The sequence below is a fragment of the Dysidea avara genome, chromosome 8, assembly GCF_963678975.1.
Source record: "Dysidea avara chromosome 8, odDysAvar1.4, whole genome shotgun sequence".
Taxonomy (NCBI): Eukaryota; Metazoa; Porifera; class Demospongiae; order Dictyoceratida; family Dysideidae; genus Dysidea; species Dysidea avara.
In genome coordinates this window covers 33770029-33788113 of record NC_089279.1, presented here as the reverse complement: position 1 = coordinate 33788113, position 18085 = coordinate 33770029, and the positions used below count along the sequence as shown (strand labels likewise).

General features: G+C 37.2%; 1 protein-coding gene and 1 long non-coding RNA gene across 2 annotated transcripts; one reads left to right on the top strand and one right to left on the bottom strand.

Annotated features, from left to right (window-relative positions):
- Positions 1-4782: 4782 nt before the first annotated feature.
- LOC136264959 (bone morphogenetic protein 4-like) lies at positions 4783-6011 on the top strand. Its single transcript, XM_066059723.1, has 2 exons — positions 4783-5098; positions 5206-6011. The coding sequence occupies exons 1-2, from the start codon at positions 4783-4785 to the stop codon at positions 6009-6011; spliced, it is 1122 nt and encodes a 373-aa protein (XP_065915795.1).
- Positions 6012-14064: 8053 nt separating this feature from the next.
- On the bottom strand, positions 14065-14744 carry LOC136264638 (uncharacterized). Its single transcript, XR_010705255.1, has 3 exons — positions 14619-14744; positions 14437-14566; positions 14065-14385 (listed from the first exon to the last, which is right to left on the bottom strand). It is a non-coding gene; the product is annotated as an uncharacterized lncRNA (long non-coding RNA).
- Between the last annotated feature and the right edge of the window lie 3341 nt (positions 14745-18085).

Genomic DNA, 18085 nt, shown 5'->3' with positions numbered 1-18085 from the left:
GATATGCACAGTTAGGGCACCGCGTTGTACATTTTGTTCCCCTAGGCTACCTCATGTATAGAGTCTGAAAAGCACTTATGATACTATAGGGTATGTATGCACAACAGTAGCTAAGTATAAACAAAGAAGATTTTATTACAGAAGTAAACAAGTTATAAAGATACAAATGTGACCGGATTTGCGAAAAGGTACCTTTTTCACACATAAAATTTGACCCATTTTTTCAACTTCCAAACGTTGTAACGTTTGTATCATTGCAAGCATGTGACTGCAATGTTCCATGAATATGCCTACATTAGTTGGTTACATTTCGATACAAACAGAAAGTCAATCAGTGCAAGGAGTCAACAGTTATGACATTTGTTTGCTGGTATGTCAAATGTGTGGAAAAGGTACCTTTTCGCAAATCCGGTCACAAATTATGTATAAATTAAAATCTAATTATGCATCGTATAGATATCATTCAAGTTTTGTGCTTGGCAGCAAAAAAATTGCACCAGCAAAATAAATTAATTTTGTTAACAATTGGAAGTTAATATGCACAGAATGCTATAAATTTCAGTAGACACTCAACCATACATAATAGCCTATACATCTATATTAAATTGTATTGGATGTCTATCATATATTTGCCAATTGGATTAATTTTTTTCTCAAGTTCCTTAATGCTGTTGGTACAATTCACATTGCAGGCTTAAAACAGTGAATGAATGCAATATATTGACGTAGTTAATATTTAAGAGTGTGGATAATGTTTGTATATAGTCACATTACTCAATTATTTATAGTACTACATGTGTCACAAGACATAATGTTGTGTGCACAATGACACATACTTTCTCCAGATCTGTTTCCTTCAAATTTGGTGGATAAGAATTATTAAAGACACCAGATTGTCTAAAATGACAAAAGTGATGGTGTGAATATACTGTGACAATGAGAATTGAGAAACATTGATTGCAATTAATACTCTTATTGGCATGCATCTAATACCATAGTATGGCATTGCATGGCATTAACAGCTGGATTAGTGAACAGGTATAATAATTATATGTACTTGAAAGTGAAATGTTCAGCAATCATACACTCTTTTCGGTTGCATAAATGGTTTTCTCATATACATATAAGGTAACTAGAAGTTTCACAGTGATATTAGCTCACCTCCAGTAAAACTTTTATAGTATGTACTAGATGAACTGGATCATGAAAAAAAGGTAAAAATTAAAAGTGGATTTATTCTCAGGAGAGTTAACATTTCAGGCCTTCAGATAATTAGTGGTGACAGCAAAAGTGTCAACAACAGACATGTACAGTTTGACTCCATTACAACTTTGGGGAAGGACTGTGATGGACACCGTACTTTTATGGCTTCCCCAAAAGAAATGTATGGTGAAAATTTTGATTGGTCGTAAATATTATGTCTGACGTTTCAACAAAAAGATTTTGAAATCCTTTTAGTGGGTCAAGCAGCACTACAAATGAGCCAAATTTCAAGGTTGTGTGTAATTGCATTCATGAGTTATTAAATCTTTTTGAGGATTCAGCTCAACGAGTATGCATACCATAATGTGGGTAACCTGTAGCTTTTGGCTATTGCTGTCAGACATTGTCAGCACATTACGTTCGCAATAATATTGATCAGATCAATTGAGTATGTGCAGCCATACATATGGTTACTCTATACGTATAGGGTGTATTATCTATAGTAGGTGCAGCAAATATTACAATAAGATAGTTTTCATGTTAAATTTATTCATACTTTAACATTAGAAGTTAAAGTTACTTTAATTTCCTGTCCAATGAGACACTTCAGCCATAATGGTGAGCTGTCTCCTTCATGCTGCTTCTATGCAGTACCAAGATGGATTGGTAGTACACAAATGGATACTACTCATTGGACAATTGCAATTTCCATGTGTAAGATATTCCAACTAAAGTACTTAATATTGCCTAGTGTGCAACAATTACTGAGCAAGGTGACCCGTTTTCAGTTCTACCAAAAAGTTTGTGACAAATTTAAAATTGTCATTAAATTTCTAGCAGATCTTTATTCTTGGTATTATATATAAGTGTTTCTCACCTCTGCCATGTCAATTTCGAATTCCTTACTGCATACATCTCATTATTAAATGTGTTTTTTGTATCATTGTTGTCATGGTTATATAAACACAGCCAGTACATTCTTTTAGAACAAACTAAGATCATTATCAATTTCTGAGCTAATTGAGAAATTTAGTTCAACTATTTTGTTTATAATCCCCTTTCCCACCTGAATTGATTTTATTGGCAAACTATTAATATTATACCAAACGATGACAATTTTTGTACCTCTATAGTATATCAGCTACTGCATGATATTCTTCTAGGCTGGAAATCTTGTGACTTCTATATACCTCCTATTATATCCTAAGCATGTGTGCAGTCTTGCACTTTGGCCAACTATAAAATGAACTCTATATGATACAGGCATGTATTTGAAATAGGTTCAATGTAACTTACCTCCCTTCCACTCTTATCATTCAACTTTGCTACTAATGTTAAGCATTGTTGATGTAATTAAATTCATGTACTAGGTGTAGAGTATAGCACACAGCTGATATCATGACCAGCTGTATGCAGTTTAGTATACCATGTGATCAAATTTCTACTGCTTCACATACAGTGATCATGTATGTACAGTTAACAAGTAGGAGCTACTGGCACTACAGGCATGAGGTGGGTAACCACTAGAGGAGTACTTGTAGGATATGCACTATTCCTCCATATAGAGTAGTGTAACATGACCTACTAGTGTGGTAGCTACATTCTTAGACTCCAGTGTCATCACACTCTTATGAAGGCGGATGAGTTGTAATACAAAGCATCCGTTAAAGCTTAAATGTCAGTGTCATTCACGGAATAGTGGCAGTGATTTGTCGCCTTTACAAATATTATGCTATGATACTTGCCAACTAATCATTTACTTAATACCTCATCCTTGATATTACTAACTTATTTCTTTCCTTTTGACCACACTTCTAGATCATAACGTGATATTGACTGTCCTGAATTCCTTTATCACTAACTTACCATGTTCTCTTTTCTGTGATTATTTCTTCACAGCACACAGATGTACTACCACCATTCGCTGTTTCTTACAATCAGTGTTGAGAAATGTTACTGGCATAAATTCTGCCTACAAATTTAGTTGTATATTATAAGCACACTATGAGGATATTTTGTAGTGTGCTTATAATAATATAATTTCATTATTCAAAAACCTTTATGGACTTTTTTTGCTTATTGTACAATATTATTATACCAAGAAGCAATTTTGTATAAGCTACATTAATTATAGTGACTATAATAAAAGCACTTAAAGCAGATTCGTCTTGGCTAGTTAAATACTCTTATTGCATGATGTACATGTATGCGATGATCACTAAGCCATCAATGCAGGCAGGCTAGCAGATGGAAATTTGAGTTTTGGTGATTTTATTAAGATTCTATATTCGGCTGCCTGCAAGTGTTTTCTTGTTTTGTCTATGCTGTAGGTATTTGATGTTAGATGGTTCTGTAAAGGTGATTTTCATCACATAAGATATCTCTAATAATGTTTTAAGGCAGAATTTTAAGCAGCATGCGTCATGATCACTTTTAAGGGGTCTAATATACATAGTTTTCAGTTTGTGTGTTACAACACCAGTGCATACAACCTCCACATAAAGAACAATGCTATGTTGACCACATTCAACTGTCACACAATCAAGATTTTTTCCACTGAATGCCTCATTTTACTAGGACACGAAGTCACACGATCTTGTAAAGTTATCAAGTTTCACAATGACTATATACAAGTGAAGCTACTGTAGGTAAGAATCACTCATACTGGGTTACTGGAGGTTACTAATACATGTACACATTATAGATTGTGCATGGAGGTGATCACATGAACAATCTACATCTCCAAATTGGGTCCGTAATTGCCAATTGTGATTATAAGTGTGGAAAGTATATGATGAAGCTAGAGGTGCTAATTGAAGCACATTTTGAATCATTTGTTATTCATGTGAGACAAAGTATACTATAACTACAAGTTTGTAATATAACACCAAATAAATTGCATTATAGTCCACACACTAGCCCAATTTTACTGGCAGTGCTCTAATGAATGTCTATTAGATATTCTATTAGAGTAGTTAATTATTAGCATCAGCAGTTTAATTGTAAGCCAAACTAATCTTGTCCTGCACTTCAGTCTCATTAATTTTAAGAAGATCTTTGTCTTATTTATAGAAGTTCTTCCACTGTTAAATGGTGTAAGATATGAAGGGGTTGGTTCAATATTTTAATTGCAGCATATATATCATTAAAGGTAAATTTAACAGTATAAAGGCTGCACATTTACTCAAAACAAGCAAATAACCAGATTAATGCACTCACTTCTTTAACATATTTTACACAAGTGATCGATTGCTTGTGAACTGTAGATATGTACTTCTTTTGTGACCCACTAACACAAGGGTATAGTGACCACATAATGGCACATATATATATATGTAGGCCAAATGTCAACTCTGATCAACTGATTAATTTTAAAATGCCAACAATTTCACTGGCTAAAGGTGCCCACACTATAGTAGACCATATTAGGGAAGAGGAGTAATGATCTTCCCAAGGATGAGGTTACAAGGAATGGAAGGTAATGTTACAGTAGAGAGGTATAAAAGTGGCTGAGCAGTAGACACTACATCAGTGAAGCCGGTGATTTGGTAAAGAACAAAGACCTTAGGAGTTAACAAGATGATGAAGTTCTCAGTGTGCCTCATTGTACTGCTACTCACTATCAGTCATTTTACAGTTCACTCAGTTCCCATAAGACATGTGGAGCAGCAACCGGTGAAGGTGGCTAGAAGGGAAGCCAATTCTGACTCAGAGAACGTTGATGGAAATCTTGAGATGAATGAATTTGCACGTGAACTAGCTAATGCAACTCTACCCAGCTACTTGAAGGATCTATTTGTCAACTTTAACTTTCCAAGTGAACCAGCTCATACACTGAAAGACCAAAAGATGACCAAAGCAAACACAATAAGATCCTTTGAGAATCAAGCAATGGGTATGTGTGCTGTATACTGAAGGCATGCACAAACATCTTCTATATAATATACTAGTACATTATTGCCTATTTGGAACTGCCTTAATATTATTGTTGTTGTTGTGCAGATATTGGTTGTGGATATTATAAATTCGACATTGACAAGGCCAGCATTGATGGAGAGGAAATAATTCATGCTGAACTACGTCTACTACAGAAGATCTCAATGCCAAGAGACTACTATGAGGTCAATATTTATTACTTACTCCATAACAACAACATTGACTCACCTCTAAAGCTCACTTTCAAACACACTGACTCTAGTCCAGGATGGAAAACATTTGATGTCACTCCAATAGTTGAGAGCTGGAAACAAGGATGGGTTAACTATGGCTTGAAAGTTACACTGACTAAAGGAGAACAACAACTATCATGTGAAGGTGTTTACTCTTCTGGGGAACAAGAAGATATACTGAACACTGAACCTTTGTTAGTTATGTTCACTCATGATAACACTAACAAATTCTTGAGTGAAGTATTAAAAGACAAAAAGATATCAGACATCAAGCACAAAGTACAAAAACGTCAAACCACTAGTTCTATTGAGACATCACATGTGGCATGCCATCTTCAAAAGATGGAGGTTAGCAACACTGCTGTAAGTGCAGGCAATGTCCATCTGGTGCTTCCTAAATTGTTTGATGTTGGAGTATGTGGGGGTCACTGTCCAAGACTACCAGTAGAATCATTAACTGATTATGCAAGTATTCTTTCCCTCCACTACTACCAGACTAGAGGCCATGCAGGGGCACCAAAGAGGTGTTGTGTACCAACTAATTTTGAGCTGATCCAAATGGTGTTCTACAATGAGTTGACTCATGAGACCATCTACAAAAATGTTCCAGCTAGAGCTACCTCATGTGGTTGTGTATGACCTCTTCTAACACACTGTGATTTTTAAATTGATTTTTTAAAGAAAATGTAATGATGTAGAACAGGCTAGTGCAGGTCACTGGCCAGTAAATACATGAAATAAATTTTTAATTGCTGTATTGCCATTGTACACCATTGTTCAATTGTACAAGTGTGTTTTTGATTTTATTATCAGTTGTTCATTAGTTTGATGGATGATCATGAGATACGCACAGTTAGGGCACCGCGTTGTACAATTTGTTCCCTTAGGCTACCTCATGTATAAAGTCTGAAAAGCACTTATGATACTATAGGGTATGTACGTACAACAGTAGCTAAGTATAAGCAAAGAAGATTTTATTACAGAAGTAAACAAGTTATAAAAGGTACAAATATGTGTAAATTAAAATCTAATCATGGTCCACCTCCATTGTATCAAGTTTTGTGCTTGGCAGCAAACACTTTGTACCGGAAAATAAATTACTTTTGTTAACAATTGGAAGTTAATGTGCACAGAATGCTATAAATTTCAGGAGATGCTCAACCATACATAACAGCCTATACATCTATATCAAATTGTATTGGATGTCTATCAAATATTTGCCAATTGGATAAATTTTTTCCTCAAGTTACTTAATGCTATTGGTACAATTCACATTGCAGGCTTAAAACAGTGAATGAATGCAATATATTGATGTAGTTAATAGTAAGAGTGTGGTTAATGCTTGTAGTCACAATTAGACATAATGTTGTGTGCACATGCAATGACACATAGCTATACTCTCTTCAGATCTGTTTCCTTCAAATTTGGCGAATGAGAATTATTAAAGACACCATGCAGATTGTCTCAAATGACAAAAGTGATGGTGTGAATATACTGTGACAATGAGAAATATTGATTGCAATTAATACTCTTATTGGCATGCATCTATAATACCATAGTATAACATTACACAGTTGGACTAGTTAATAGTTACATGTACTTAAAAGTGATCCTATTCAGCAATCATACACTCTTTTCCCACCTATATATGCTGGTTGCATAAATGGTTTTCTCATATATAGGTAACTAGAAGTTTCACAGCGATTTTAGCTCACCTCCTCCAGTAAAACTCAGGGGCGGGCACAGGGGGCACGTGCCCCCCCCCCCCCCCCCCTCCCCTCCCTTAAAAAATGTATATAAGATCGAGATACTCTAATAGAGCAGTCAATCACCAATCACTCTAATAAAGCAGTCACAGTGTTCATGGGGAAGTGTAGCTTACTTAGGAAGCTATAAATAGGATTTTATTTTTACATAACATACGTGATATAATATATTTGGTAAAGGATAACTAGCTATTATTGTTGTGACCTTTTTTTTTTTTTTTTGCTCTTCAACTTTTTTTCAGCAAGGTGCCCCCCCTCTTTCCAGACTCTGGATCCGCCCCTGAAACTAGTATGTACAAGCTGAGCTGGATCTTGAAAAACAGCAAAAAAGTAAAAGTGGATTTATTCTCAGGCGACTAGGAGAGCTAACATTTCAGTCAGCCAGATAATTAGTGGTGACAGCGAAAGTGTCAACAACAGACATGTACAGTTTGGCTCCATTAGAAGTTCGGGAAAGAACTGCAATGGACGCTGTACTTTTATGGCTTCCCAAAGAGAAATGTATGGCGAAAAGTCCGGTTGGCCACAAATATTATATATGTCTGACGTTTCAACAAAAAGATTTGAAAATCCTTTTAGCGGGTCAAGCAGCACTACAAATGAGCCAAATTTCAAGGTTGTGTGTAATTACATTCATGAGTTATTAAATGTTTTTGAGGATCCAGCTCAACGAGTATACGTACCATAATGTTGCTGTTAGACCTTCAGTGCTGGTCACTGTAAAGCGCTAATAATAATAAAAAAAAAATAATGGGGGTAACCTGTGGGTTTTGGCTATTGCTGTCAGACATTGTCAGCACTTTACGTTCACAATAATATTGATCAGATCAATTGAATATGTGCAACCATGGTTGCCTTATATGTATAGGGTGTATTATCTATAGTAGGTACAGCAAATATTACCATAGATATTATAGTAACCACGGGATTGGAAACGCAATAGATTTGTCGAGGACACTCCTCTTGTAAGGCTTCTTAATTCTCCGTTTATTTTCTGTTTTGTTTCCGTATATGTTTCGTTTTAAGTGGTGTCACAGTGGACTAAGTTGCTTCGTTGTGTTGAATTCGAAAAGAATGGCATCTTCTCGGTCGAGTAGTACAGCTTCTAGTATGTTAAATAAACTGTAACGATTCTATTTAATTATTATTATTATTATTATTTATCTGATTTGTCAAAAAAAGACAGGGTGACACCAAAAGGCAGAGCCTGTACAAGGGTGTTTCCCTAGAAGATACAAAACCAAAAACGGAGGGGACAAATACAGAGAAAACACAGCTACAAAAACCAAGAAAGAACACATACACATATAAATTAATTACAACAAAACAGTTTATACACAGCTTGGCGAAACCGCTTAGATGAGCTGAGATCAAATACATCACACGATAGAGTGTTCCATAAGAAAACAGTGTTCACAAAGAAAGAATGTCTATAAGAATTGATAGAAGACTGTAGCGGAACAAGGGTGAGAGGACTGATGCGCTCGGGTACAAGATGTATTGAAATTATGCACACAAACCTGCATCACACTCTTAATGGCAGTTTTTCATAGCAATACATGCAATAGCAGGATAGGGAATGAATGTTTCATGCCTTTTCCTACTATGTGGACGGACTATCCGCTATTATTTCATGTGTGGAGAATTTGTGTGTGTAATGTCTGGTATTAAATGTAGAGTATTTACACTGCAGAGTTTACTAGTTTCGTTTCTAATTGTTATTAGATCCTGATATTCTGGTGCAACAAGCTGTTGAGGATCTACTTGGAGAAGAGCCAATCTCAGAGCAAGCTAAAGCAATGAATGACTCAGCTCAAGTAATGCTTGGTTGGATAAATGATCCACAAAATAAAGCAGCTTGTACCGGGTTCTGTGAACATTTGGTAAAGTCTCTGAAAACTTGTTTGCCAATGCCAGTCAAAGCATCAGCCAAATGTAGAGCACAGATGTGGGAGAAGCTTTTCAAATTACAAACGTCTCAAACCTTTGCTGATCACTGGATGATGATATCTACCAAGATAGGAATCGAAGGAAGTCCTCTCTTTTACCAGCTTGTCACAGACTTGGTTGCTGAAAAAATCATACATGAACACTTCATTGTGGTAGAAAACAGAACGAGTACTACCAGTGATGGCCTAAGTTATGAAGAGCAAAACGCTTTGAGGTATTTATTATTATTATTAACACTTTACAGTGACCAGCACTGAAGGTCTACAACAACATGTGCTGCAGCCTTACGATTACCTAACCTAGTTTCAAGGACTTAGACTTAATGACTTATACAGTAGCTGGAAAGGTGTAACAGAAAAGGGGCCAAAGTAAGGAAAAAATCCCTCCAGCCCCAGGAATCGAACTGCAGGTCACCCAATGTCTAGTCGGGGCCACACTCAGTCTTCCTCCAGGAGGGATGGATTTTCTTCCTTAATCCTAAGGTATTTATTATTAACACATATGCCTCAGGTTATATCATAAGAGCACTCAGGAAACGCTTAAAAACATCTGCTCACTCCCTCAAGCAGTCTCTCTTATTACACTTAGAGGAACTGACAACCACTCCAGACTGACGATGAGTCATCTTCAAGTAGTGACTGGATAAAACTTATTGACCGTGGTGGCCTGGTCCATGTCAATGAGGTGATGTACATGACAGTTTTCCAAATGGAACTAGAGTTACGGCCAATGCTTGAAGAAGGGTTACATGGAATTGAGTATGACAATGTCATAGAAAGAATTACAGAGAGGTTGGTGAACAGTGCTGATGTGCTCTTTTATTGGAACATTGTGTCAGAATCTTGGGAGGAGGAAGTTGCAAGTACTCTGATGCGTATGATCGTAAATCTTTGGATTACAATATGAAAGTTTTCAGCTGCTTCTGGATGGATCGAAATTCATAAACAAGCCAGCTCAAAACAGCTACAAAAGTCCAAGGGAGTTAGAAAACGGTTGAATATTACTTAAACTGAGTATATGCTATATCCCACACATACATGATATACATGATAACGTATTAAGTATATTATGTGATGTACAAGCATACTGCACAGTCATTACACACATAATAACATGATAGAAATAATGTGATGTACAAGCACAATAAGAGAATCTAATCCAAAACAGCCAAGCTGTAAAAAAAGAGTGCGGCCCTGAGAAAGGCTATGGTGAAAAAAGATGTGAAATCCAAGGTGGCGGCCAAGAAATGGCTGTGATGGTAGGTTGATGGTTAAAATTTTAATAACGACAATTCAGGTGAATTTTGTGCCAAGACCAAGCGGCACCAAATTCACCTGAATTGTTGTTATTAAAATTTTTACCATTAACCTACCATCACAGCCATTTCTTGGCCGCCACCTTGGATTTCACATCTTTTTTCACCATAGCCTTTCTCAGGGCCGCACTCTTTTTTTACAGCTTGGCTGTTTTGGATTAGATTTCACTTCTTTTTGTATTTGTATACCCCAAAGCCGGCCAATGGCCGGCTTTAGGGCTTTTTAACCTGTCATTTTTTCTTTACTACAGGAAGAAGAAAAGATGAAGCAGGGTGATTTCTTTGTAGCTGACCTCTCTGCAAGGTGACCCTTCTAGCTGATCTCTCTACCGGATGACTTGTTTGTAGCTGAACTCTCTACAGGGTGGTTTGTTTGTAGCTGAACTCTCTACAAGGTAACTTCTTCTAGCTGATCTTTCTACAGGGTGATTTGTTTGTAGCTGAATTCTCTACAGGGCGATTTGTTTGCAGCTAAACTGCTGAACTCTCTACAATGTAACTTCTTCTAGCTGAACTCTCTACGGGTGGCTTGTTTCAAGCTGAACTCTCTACAGGGTGATTTGTTTCTAGCTGAACTCTCTACAAGGTAACTTCTTCTAGCTGATCTTTCTACAGGGTGATTTGTTTGTAGCTGAATTCTCTACAGGGCAATTTGTTTGCAGCTGAACTCTCTACATGGTAGTTTCTTTGTAGCTGAACTCTCTACAATGTGACTTCTTCTAGCTGAACTCTCTACAGGGTGACTTGTTTCTAGCTGATCTCTCTACAGTGTAACTTGTTTCTAGCTGAACTCTCTACAGGGTGATTTGTTTGTAGCTGAATTCTCTACAAGGTAACTTCTTCTAGCTGATCTTTCTACAGGGGATTTGTTTGTAGCTGAATTCTCTACAGGGCAATTTGTTTGCAGCTGAACTCACTACATGGTAGTTTCTTTGTAGCTGAACTCTCTACAACGTAACTTCTTCTAGCTGAACTCTCTACAGGGTGACTTGTTTGTAGTTGAACCCTCTATAGGGTGATTTGTTTGTAGCTGAACTCTCTACAAGGTAACTTCTTCTAGCTGATCTTTCTACAGGATGATTTGTTTGTCTCTACAGGGCAATTTGTTTGCAGCTGAACTCTGTACATGGTAGTTTCTTTGTAGCTGAAGTCTCTACAACGTAATTTCTTCTAGCTGATCTCTCTACAGGGTGATTTGTTTGCAGCTGAACTCTCTACAAGGTAACTTCTTCTAGCTGATCTTTCTACAGGGTGATTTGTTTGTAGCTGAATTCTCTACAGGGCAATTTGTTTGCAGCTGAACTCTCTACATGGTAGTTTCTTTGTAGCTGAACTCTCTACAACGTAATTTCTTCTAGCTGAACTCTCTACAGGGTGACTTGTTTCTAACTGAACTCTCTACAGGGTGATTTGTTTGTAGCTGAACTCTCTACAAGGTAACTTCTTCTAGCTGATCTTTCTACAGGGTGATTTGTTTGTAGCTGAATTCTCTACAGGGCAATTTGTTTGCAGCTGAACTCTGTACATGGTAGTTTCTTTGTAGCTGAACTCTCTACAATGTAGCTGAACTCTATACAGGGTGACTTGTTTCTAGCTGATTTCTCTACAGGCCTAGGGTGACTTGCTTCTAGCTGAACTCTCTACAGGGTGATTTGTTTGTAGCTGAACTCTCTACAAGGTAACTTCTTCTAGCTGATCTTTCTACAAGGTGATTTGTCTGTAGCTGAATTCTCTACAGGGCAATTTGTTTGCTGCTGAACTCTCTACATGGTAGTTTCTTGTAGCTGAACTCTCTACAATGTAACTTCTTGTAGCTGAACTCTCTACAGGGTGACTTGTTTGTAGCTGAACCCTCTACAGGGTGATTTGTTTGTAGCTGAACTCTCTACAAGGTAACTTCTTCTAGCTGATCTTTCTACAGGGTGATTTGTTTGTAGCTGAATTCTCTACAGGGCGATTTGTTTGCTGCTGAACTCTCTACATGGTAGTTTCTTTGTAGCTGAACTCTCTACAATGTAACTTCTTCTAGCTGAACTCTCCACGGGTGACTTGTTTCTAGCTGATCTCTCTACAGGGTGACTTGTTTCTAGCTGAACTATCTACAGGGTGATTTGTTTGTAGCTGAACTCTCTACAAAGTGACTTCTTCTAGCTGATCTATCTACAGGATGACTTGTTTCTAATTGAACTCTCTACAGTGTGATCTGTTCATAGCAGAACTTTTTACTGGGTGATTTGTTTGCAGCTAAATTCTTTGCATGATTGTTTCTTTGTAACTGAACTCTCTACAAGGTAACTTCTTCTAGCTGATCTCTCTACAAGATGACTTGTTTCTAACTGAACTCTCTACAGTGTTATCTGTTCATAGCGGAACTTTTTACTGGGTGATTTGTTTGCAGCTAAACTCTTTGCATGATTGTTTCTTTGTAACTGAACTCTCTACAATGTGACTTCTTCTAGTTGATCTCTCTACAGGATGACTTGTTTCTAACTGAACTCTCTATAGTGTGATCTGTTCATAGCGGAACTTTCTGAGTACTGGGTGATTTGTTTGCATCTAAACTCTTTGCATGATTGTTTCTTTGTAACTGAACTCTCTACAAGGTAACTTCTTCTAGCTGATCTCTCTACAGGGCAATTTGTTTGTAGCTGAATTCTCTACAGGGTGATTTATTTCAGCTGAACTCTCTACATGATGGCTTCTTTGTAGCTGAACTCTCTATTAGGTACCTTCTTCTAGCTGATCTGACTACAGGGTGACTTGTTTGTAGTTGAATTCCCTACAGAATAACTTGCAATGTAATATAACTGAGTAAATTATACATGCAGCTGAATGCTTTATTAGGGTGACTGTTCTATTAGAGTATCTCGATCTCGCATTTGCTGCACGTAGTTGCCTTTCGAATCATAACTCAGTGATTTGTAATCCGATTCTTCTGTACTACTGCAAGAACTTTCTATGATGATTATTCCAGCTACATACTGATTTTCAGCTCGTTGCTCTAAGCGGTTTGCCTGGTAGACACGAAAACTAATAGTTTTTTTATTCATAAAAATCGATCGCGTAATTTTGACACAGGTTGGGTTTTGTGTCATATCTCCATGGTCTTTATTCCGATTCCTTTCAAACCACAAAAAGGCACTCCTACGATGGTTGCTCCATCTACATATCAATTTTCAACTGATTCCTCCAAGGGGTTTACCCTGTAGGCGTGACAGACCTTCGACCTTATTTTACGCAAATAATCGGTCATAACTCCGTGAATGTTCATTGGATTCCTACCAAAGTTGGTACACAGATCCACCTTAATGAGCCCCTTTAAGTGTGCCAAATTTCAGCCCGATCCGAGCACGCATTCGTGTTTTATGGCGGATTTTGCGAAGTGTGCGAAATGAAGAAGTAGAAGAAAAAACGAAGAAATTAAAACGAAATTTTGTTCGCTCGTATCTCGGAAATGGCTGGAGCGATTTTCTTCAAATTTGGTATGTAGACTCCCCTAACTGGGCGGCACGTCTCTAGCAAATTTGGTTCCAATCGGATAAGGGATCACGGAGCTACATAGGTGTGAAAATTGCGTTTTCTTTCTTCCTGTTAATATACTCACGGTGTGGCGCGCCGGCTTCTTGGGCCGCACGACACACTATCGTGTGTCTTGATCACTTCTTTGTCAGGGATGACCTTCTTGCTCTTTTTGGTAGGGGCTTACCCTCTTCTATTTCTTGGGCCAGGTCTAACGCTCTCTTCTCTTCCCTGCGACAATTGCCACCTTTAATGTGTACGTTTCTACATACTTAATTTGCAACTCGTAGTGTCTACGTGATATCCTTAAATTCTGACACTGTCGGATTTTCATTACTTCCTCTGTTCTGCCTCACCATGCCAAAGTACTTCTCCAATCCATCTTGATTAACTTTAGAGCTAATGAAGACTTTAACACCAGGAACAGTAAACAAGTACTCTACCAACTCCACAAATGAATTCACTGAAAAGAACACCAAATTAATGTCTTGCAGAATTTTTTTTTTGCACAAACCAGTCATTCGAATTCCACAAAGAGTTTCATCACTTAACATCATCCTCTTTTGATCCTTTGCATCAAGATCCGTTGCACGTGCTTGCCTCTCCCATTCCGTCAAATATGCTAAAAATTCATCTTGGAGCCACTGCGATATTTAAGTATAATTATTATTACTAATGCAAAGTACATTACACCACCTTGATTCTAAATTCATCTGATTTCCTGTAAGGATTCTGAAAAACTTTCCTTTCTTTCTTGCATTTATCAAAGTTGGTCACGTTCATACAATCAAAGAAGCGATCAAACATTAATATAAATTTGGCTGTTTCTGACACTTCTGGATCTCCACTTAAGGTCAAAATCACCCCCTTTCTCTGGTAAAATCTTAGCTTTTGAGGCATGCCCTGCAATGTAAACAAATATCCATGTTGTATTACTGACAAACACTCAACATCATGTAAAGCCTCCTGTCACATTGCTAAAACATTATGAATAAATATAACACTCAACGCTTACAATATAAACACTATACTACGTATTTCTAATAGAAAAGTCTTCCTTGCTCATAGCATTGAGTTGCCACAGGGGTCCAAAGATTGACTACAAAAACATGAATTTTAGCCTATTGTGTCGAGATTTCCATCGCTGTAGCCTGTAATTACGCATTTTATGAATTGTTTATCAGCTATGATCCTTGTTTTCAATAATGTTGTCGCAAATAATAGAGGGTGAAATACAAGAAAGCTTCATCGCTCAGGATGTACTAAGGGTACAAAACTAACAATTTCAATGGTCGCCATATCAAACGTGCATGACAAAAGTAGACTAGATTAACACTGACATATGTTTTGTACTGTTTACCAGTTTGGGGTCCATCCCTCACAAATGCTAATGTCAATCGCTTGAAATGTCTACAACATCAAGCCATTTGTCTATGTTTGGGTCTTCGTAAATATGACCATATATCCCATCATTTTCACACTTTACACTGGCTGCCAATAGGCAGTATGATGCAATATCGCACACTCTGTGCAATGCACCATCAGTACTTTCAACCAAAACATATACCATTAGTTCCACCAATATCATTTGGACGTCAACATCAGTATGCTACTCGTACTACACAGTTATTTGCACAGCCACCAAGATGTAGACTTTCTTTTACTCAGAAGCATTTTAGATCTCAAGCTGTCCACTGGTGGAATGCAGTCCCTAACGACATGTTAACATCTCCAACTTTTCAGGACGATTTATTTTCTTATTTGTGTAAAATTTGTTGATGATTTTTGTGTTTGTAAATTGTTTGCTTAATTGTTTTGTATGTGCTATGTGTGTGTTGTAATTTTTTGTTCAGTTATTGTGTGTGTGGTGTTGTATGTATTGTATGCTATTTTTGTGTTTCCTCCTCAGTCAGGGAAGAACGGCATTGCCGACTGACTTGAGGCTAATTTAAAAATCAAATCAAATCAAAACCTGATTAACTGTCCTTGATAACGTTCGAAAAGGCTAGTAACCTGCCCTCACGAAACAAGAACGCCAGAAAACTCGCCAAATACAACAGTCAGCAAAGTTTTTCTTTTGCAAACAGGTGCTGCACGGATAGCCCGCCAGACAGTACGCGTTTTCTATGGAGCATGTGATCGCGTTTCCAATCCCGTGGTTAATAAAAGATCATGTTAAATTTATTCATACTCATTAGAAATTAAAGTTACTTTAATTTCCTGTCCAATGAGACACTTCAGCCATAATGGTGAGCTGTCTCCTTCATGCTGCTTCTATGCAGTACCAAGATGGATTGGTAGTATATACACATTGTCAAATTGATATTACTCACTGGACAATTGCAAGTATTAATATTACTCTTGCAATTTCCATGTGCTAATATTGCATAGTGTGCAACAATTACTGAGCAAGGTGACCTGTTTTCAGTTCTACCAAAAAGTTTGTGACAAATTTAAAATTGTCATTAAATTTCTAGCAGATCTTTATTCTTGGTATAGTAGCAGGCGTTTCTCACTTCTGCCATGTTGATTTGTAATTCCTTACTGCATTTGTTTTCTATCATTGTTGTCATGGTTACTTAAATGTAGCCAGTACATTCTTTTAGAGCAAACTAAGATCATTCTCAATTTCTGAGCTAATTGAGAAATTTAGTTCAACTATTTTGTTTATAATCCCCTTTCCCACCTGAATTGATAATTTTATTGGCAAACTATTAATGTTATACCGAATGATGACAATTTTGTACTTTTATAGTATACCAGCTACTGCATGATATTATACGTACTTTTAGGCTGGAAATCTTGTGACTTTTACCTCCTATATATCCTATACGCGTGTGTACATCCTTGCATGCACTTTGGCCGAATATAAAATGAACTCTAATAATCCGGCATGTATTTGAAATAGGTTCCAAACATATTTTGCCTCTATGGCTGTTCCCTTCCACTCTATCATTCAGCTTTGCTACTAATGTTAAGCATTGTTGATGTAATTAAATCCATGTACTAGGTGTATCTATATTATTAACTCTTGGTATAGCACACAGCTGATATCATGACCAGCTGTATGCAGTTTAGTATACCATGCGAATAGATGTAATCAAATTTCAACTGCTTCACATACAGTGATCATGTACAGTTAGACTACTGGCACCACAGGCATGAGGTGGGTAACCACTAGAGGCGTGTACTTGTAGGATACGCACCATTCCGCCATATAGAGTAGTGTAACATGACCTAGTGTGGTAGCTACATTCTTAGACTCCAGTGTCATCACACTCTTATGAAGGCGGATGAGTTGTAATATGAAGCATTGTATCTGTTAAAGCTTAAATGTCAATCAGGGGCGGATCTAGACTTTTAAAAAGGGGGGGTTCCACTTTGAAATTGCAACTTTAGCCTAGCTGCATAAGTTGAAGACCAAAAAAAAAATAAAATAAATAAAATAAAAGGTCATCACCTGCTGACAATAGCTGCCACCTCACCAACTATATTTCCTTCCTTATTTATAACTAGATATATAGCTTGCTACACTGCTCCTGAAAAGACTACTGTGACTGCTCTATTAGAGTATCTCAAGTGAGAGAGGCTTTTCAAAAGGGGGGTTCCATGGAACCCCCCCTGTCAATGTCATTCACAGAATTGTGGCAGTGGTTTGTCACTTTTACAAATGCTATGCTATGATACTTGCAACTGATCATTCACTTAATACCTCATCCTTGATATTTGATTTCTTACCTTTTGACCACACTTCTAGATCGTAACGTGATATTGACTGTCCTGAATTCCTTTATCACTAACTTACCATGTTCTTTTTTTGTGATTATTTCTTCTCGTTGCACACAGATGTACTACCGCCATTTGCTGTTTCTTAAAGTCAGTGGCATAAATTCTACCTACAAATTTAGTTGTATATTATAAGCACACTATGAGGACATTTTGTTGATGCAAATGTGCAATGAGCTGATCTACTAGAGTCATTCAATATTAAAAGCTATGTGGGAAGAACACTGTGGTAGCATGGATCAAAGTATCATTGTGCTTGCTGATCAAATATTATGTAACTTTAAAAAGAAAAGCATTGTCAGATGCAGTTCAGGGATGGCCTAATATTTCAGGGGGATATTTTTGAGGTTGAGCAAGATTGCAATATAATTTTGCTT

What these genes read in the sequence shown, in the direction of transcription:
- LOC136264959 (XM_066059723.1), top strand. Translation starts at nt 4,783, where the DNA reads ATGATGAAGTTCTCAGTGTGCCTCATTGTACTGCTACTCACTATCAGT. An exon ending in CTTTGAGAATCAAGCAATGG is followed by an intron (nt 5,099 to 5,205) that starts GTATGTGTGCTG and finishes GTTGTTGTGCAG; the next exon opens with ATATTGGTTGTGGATATTAT.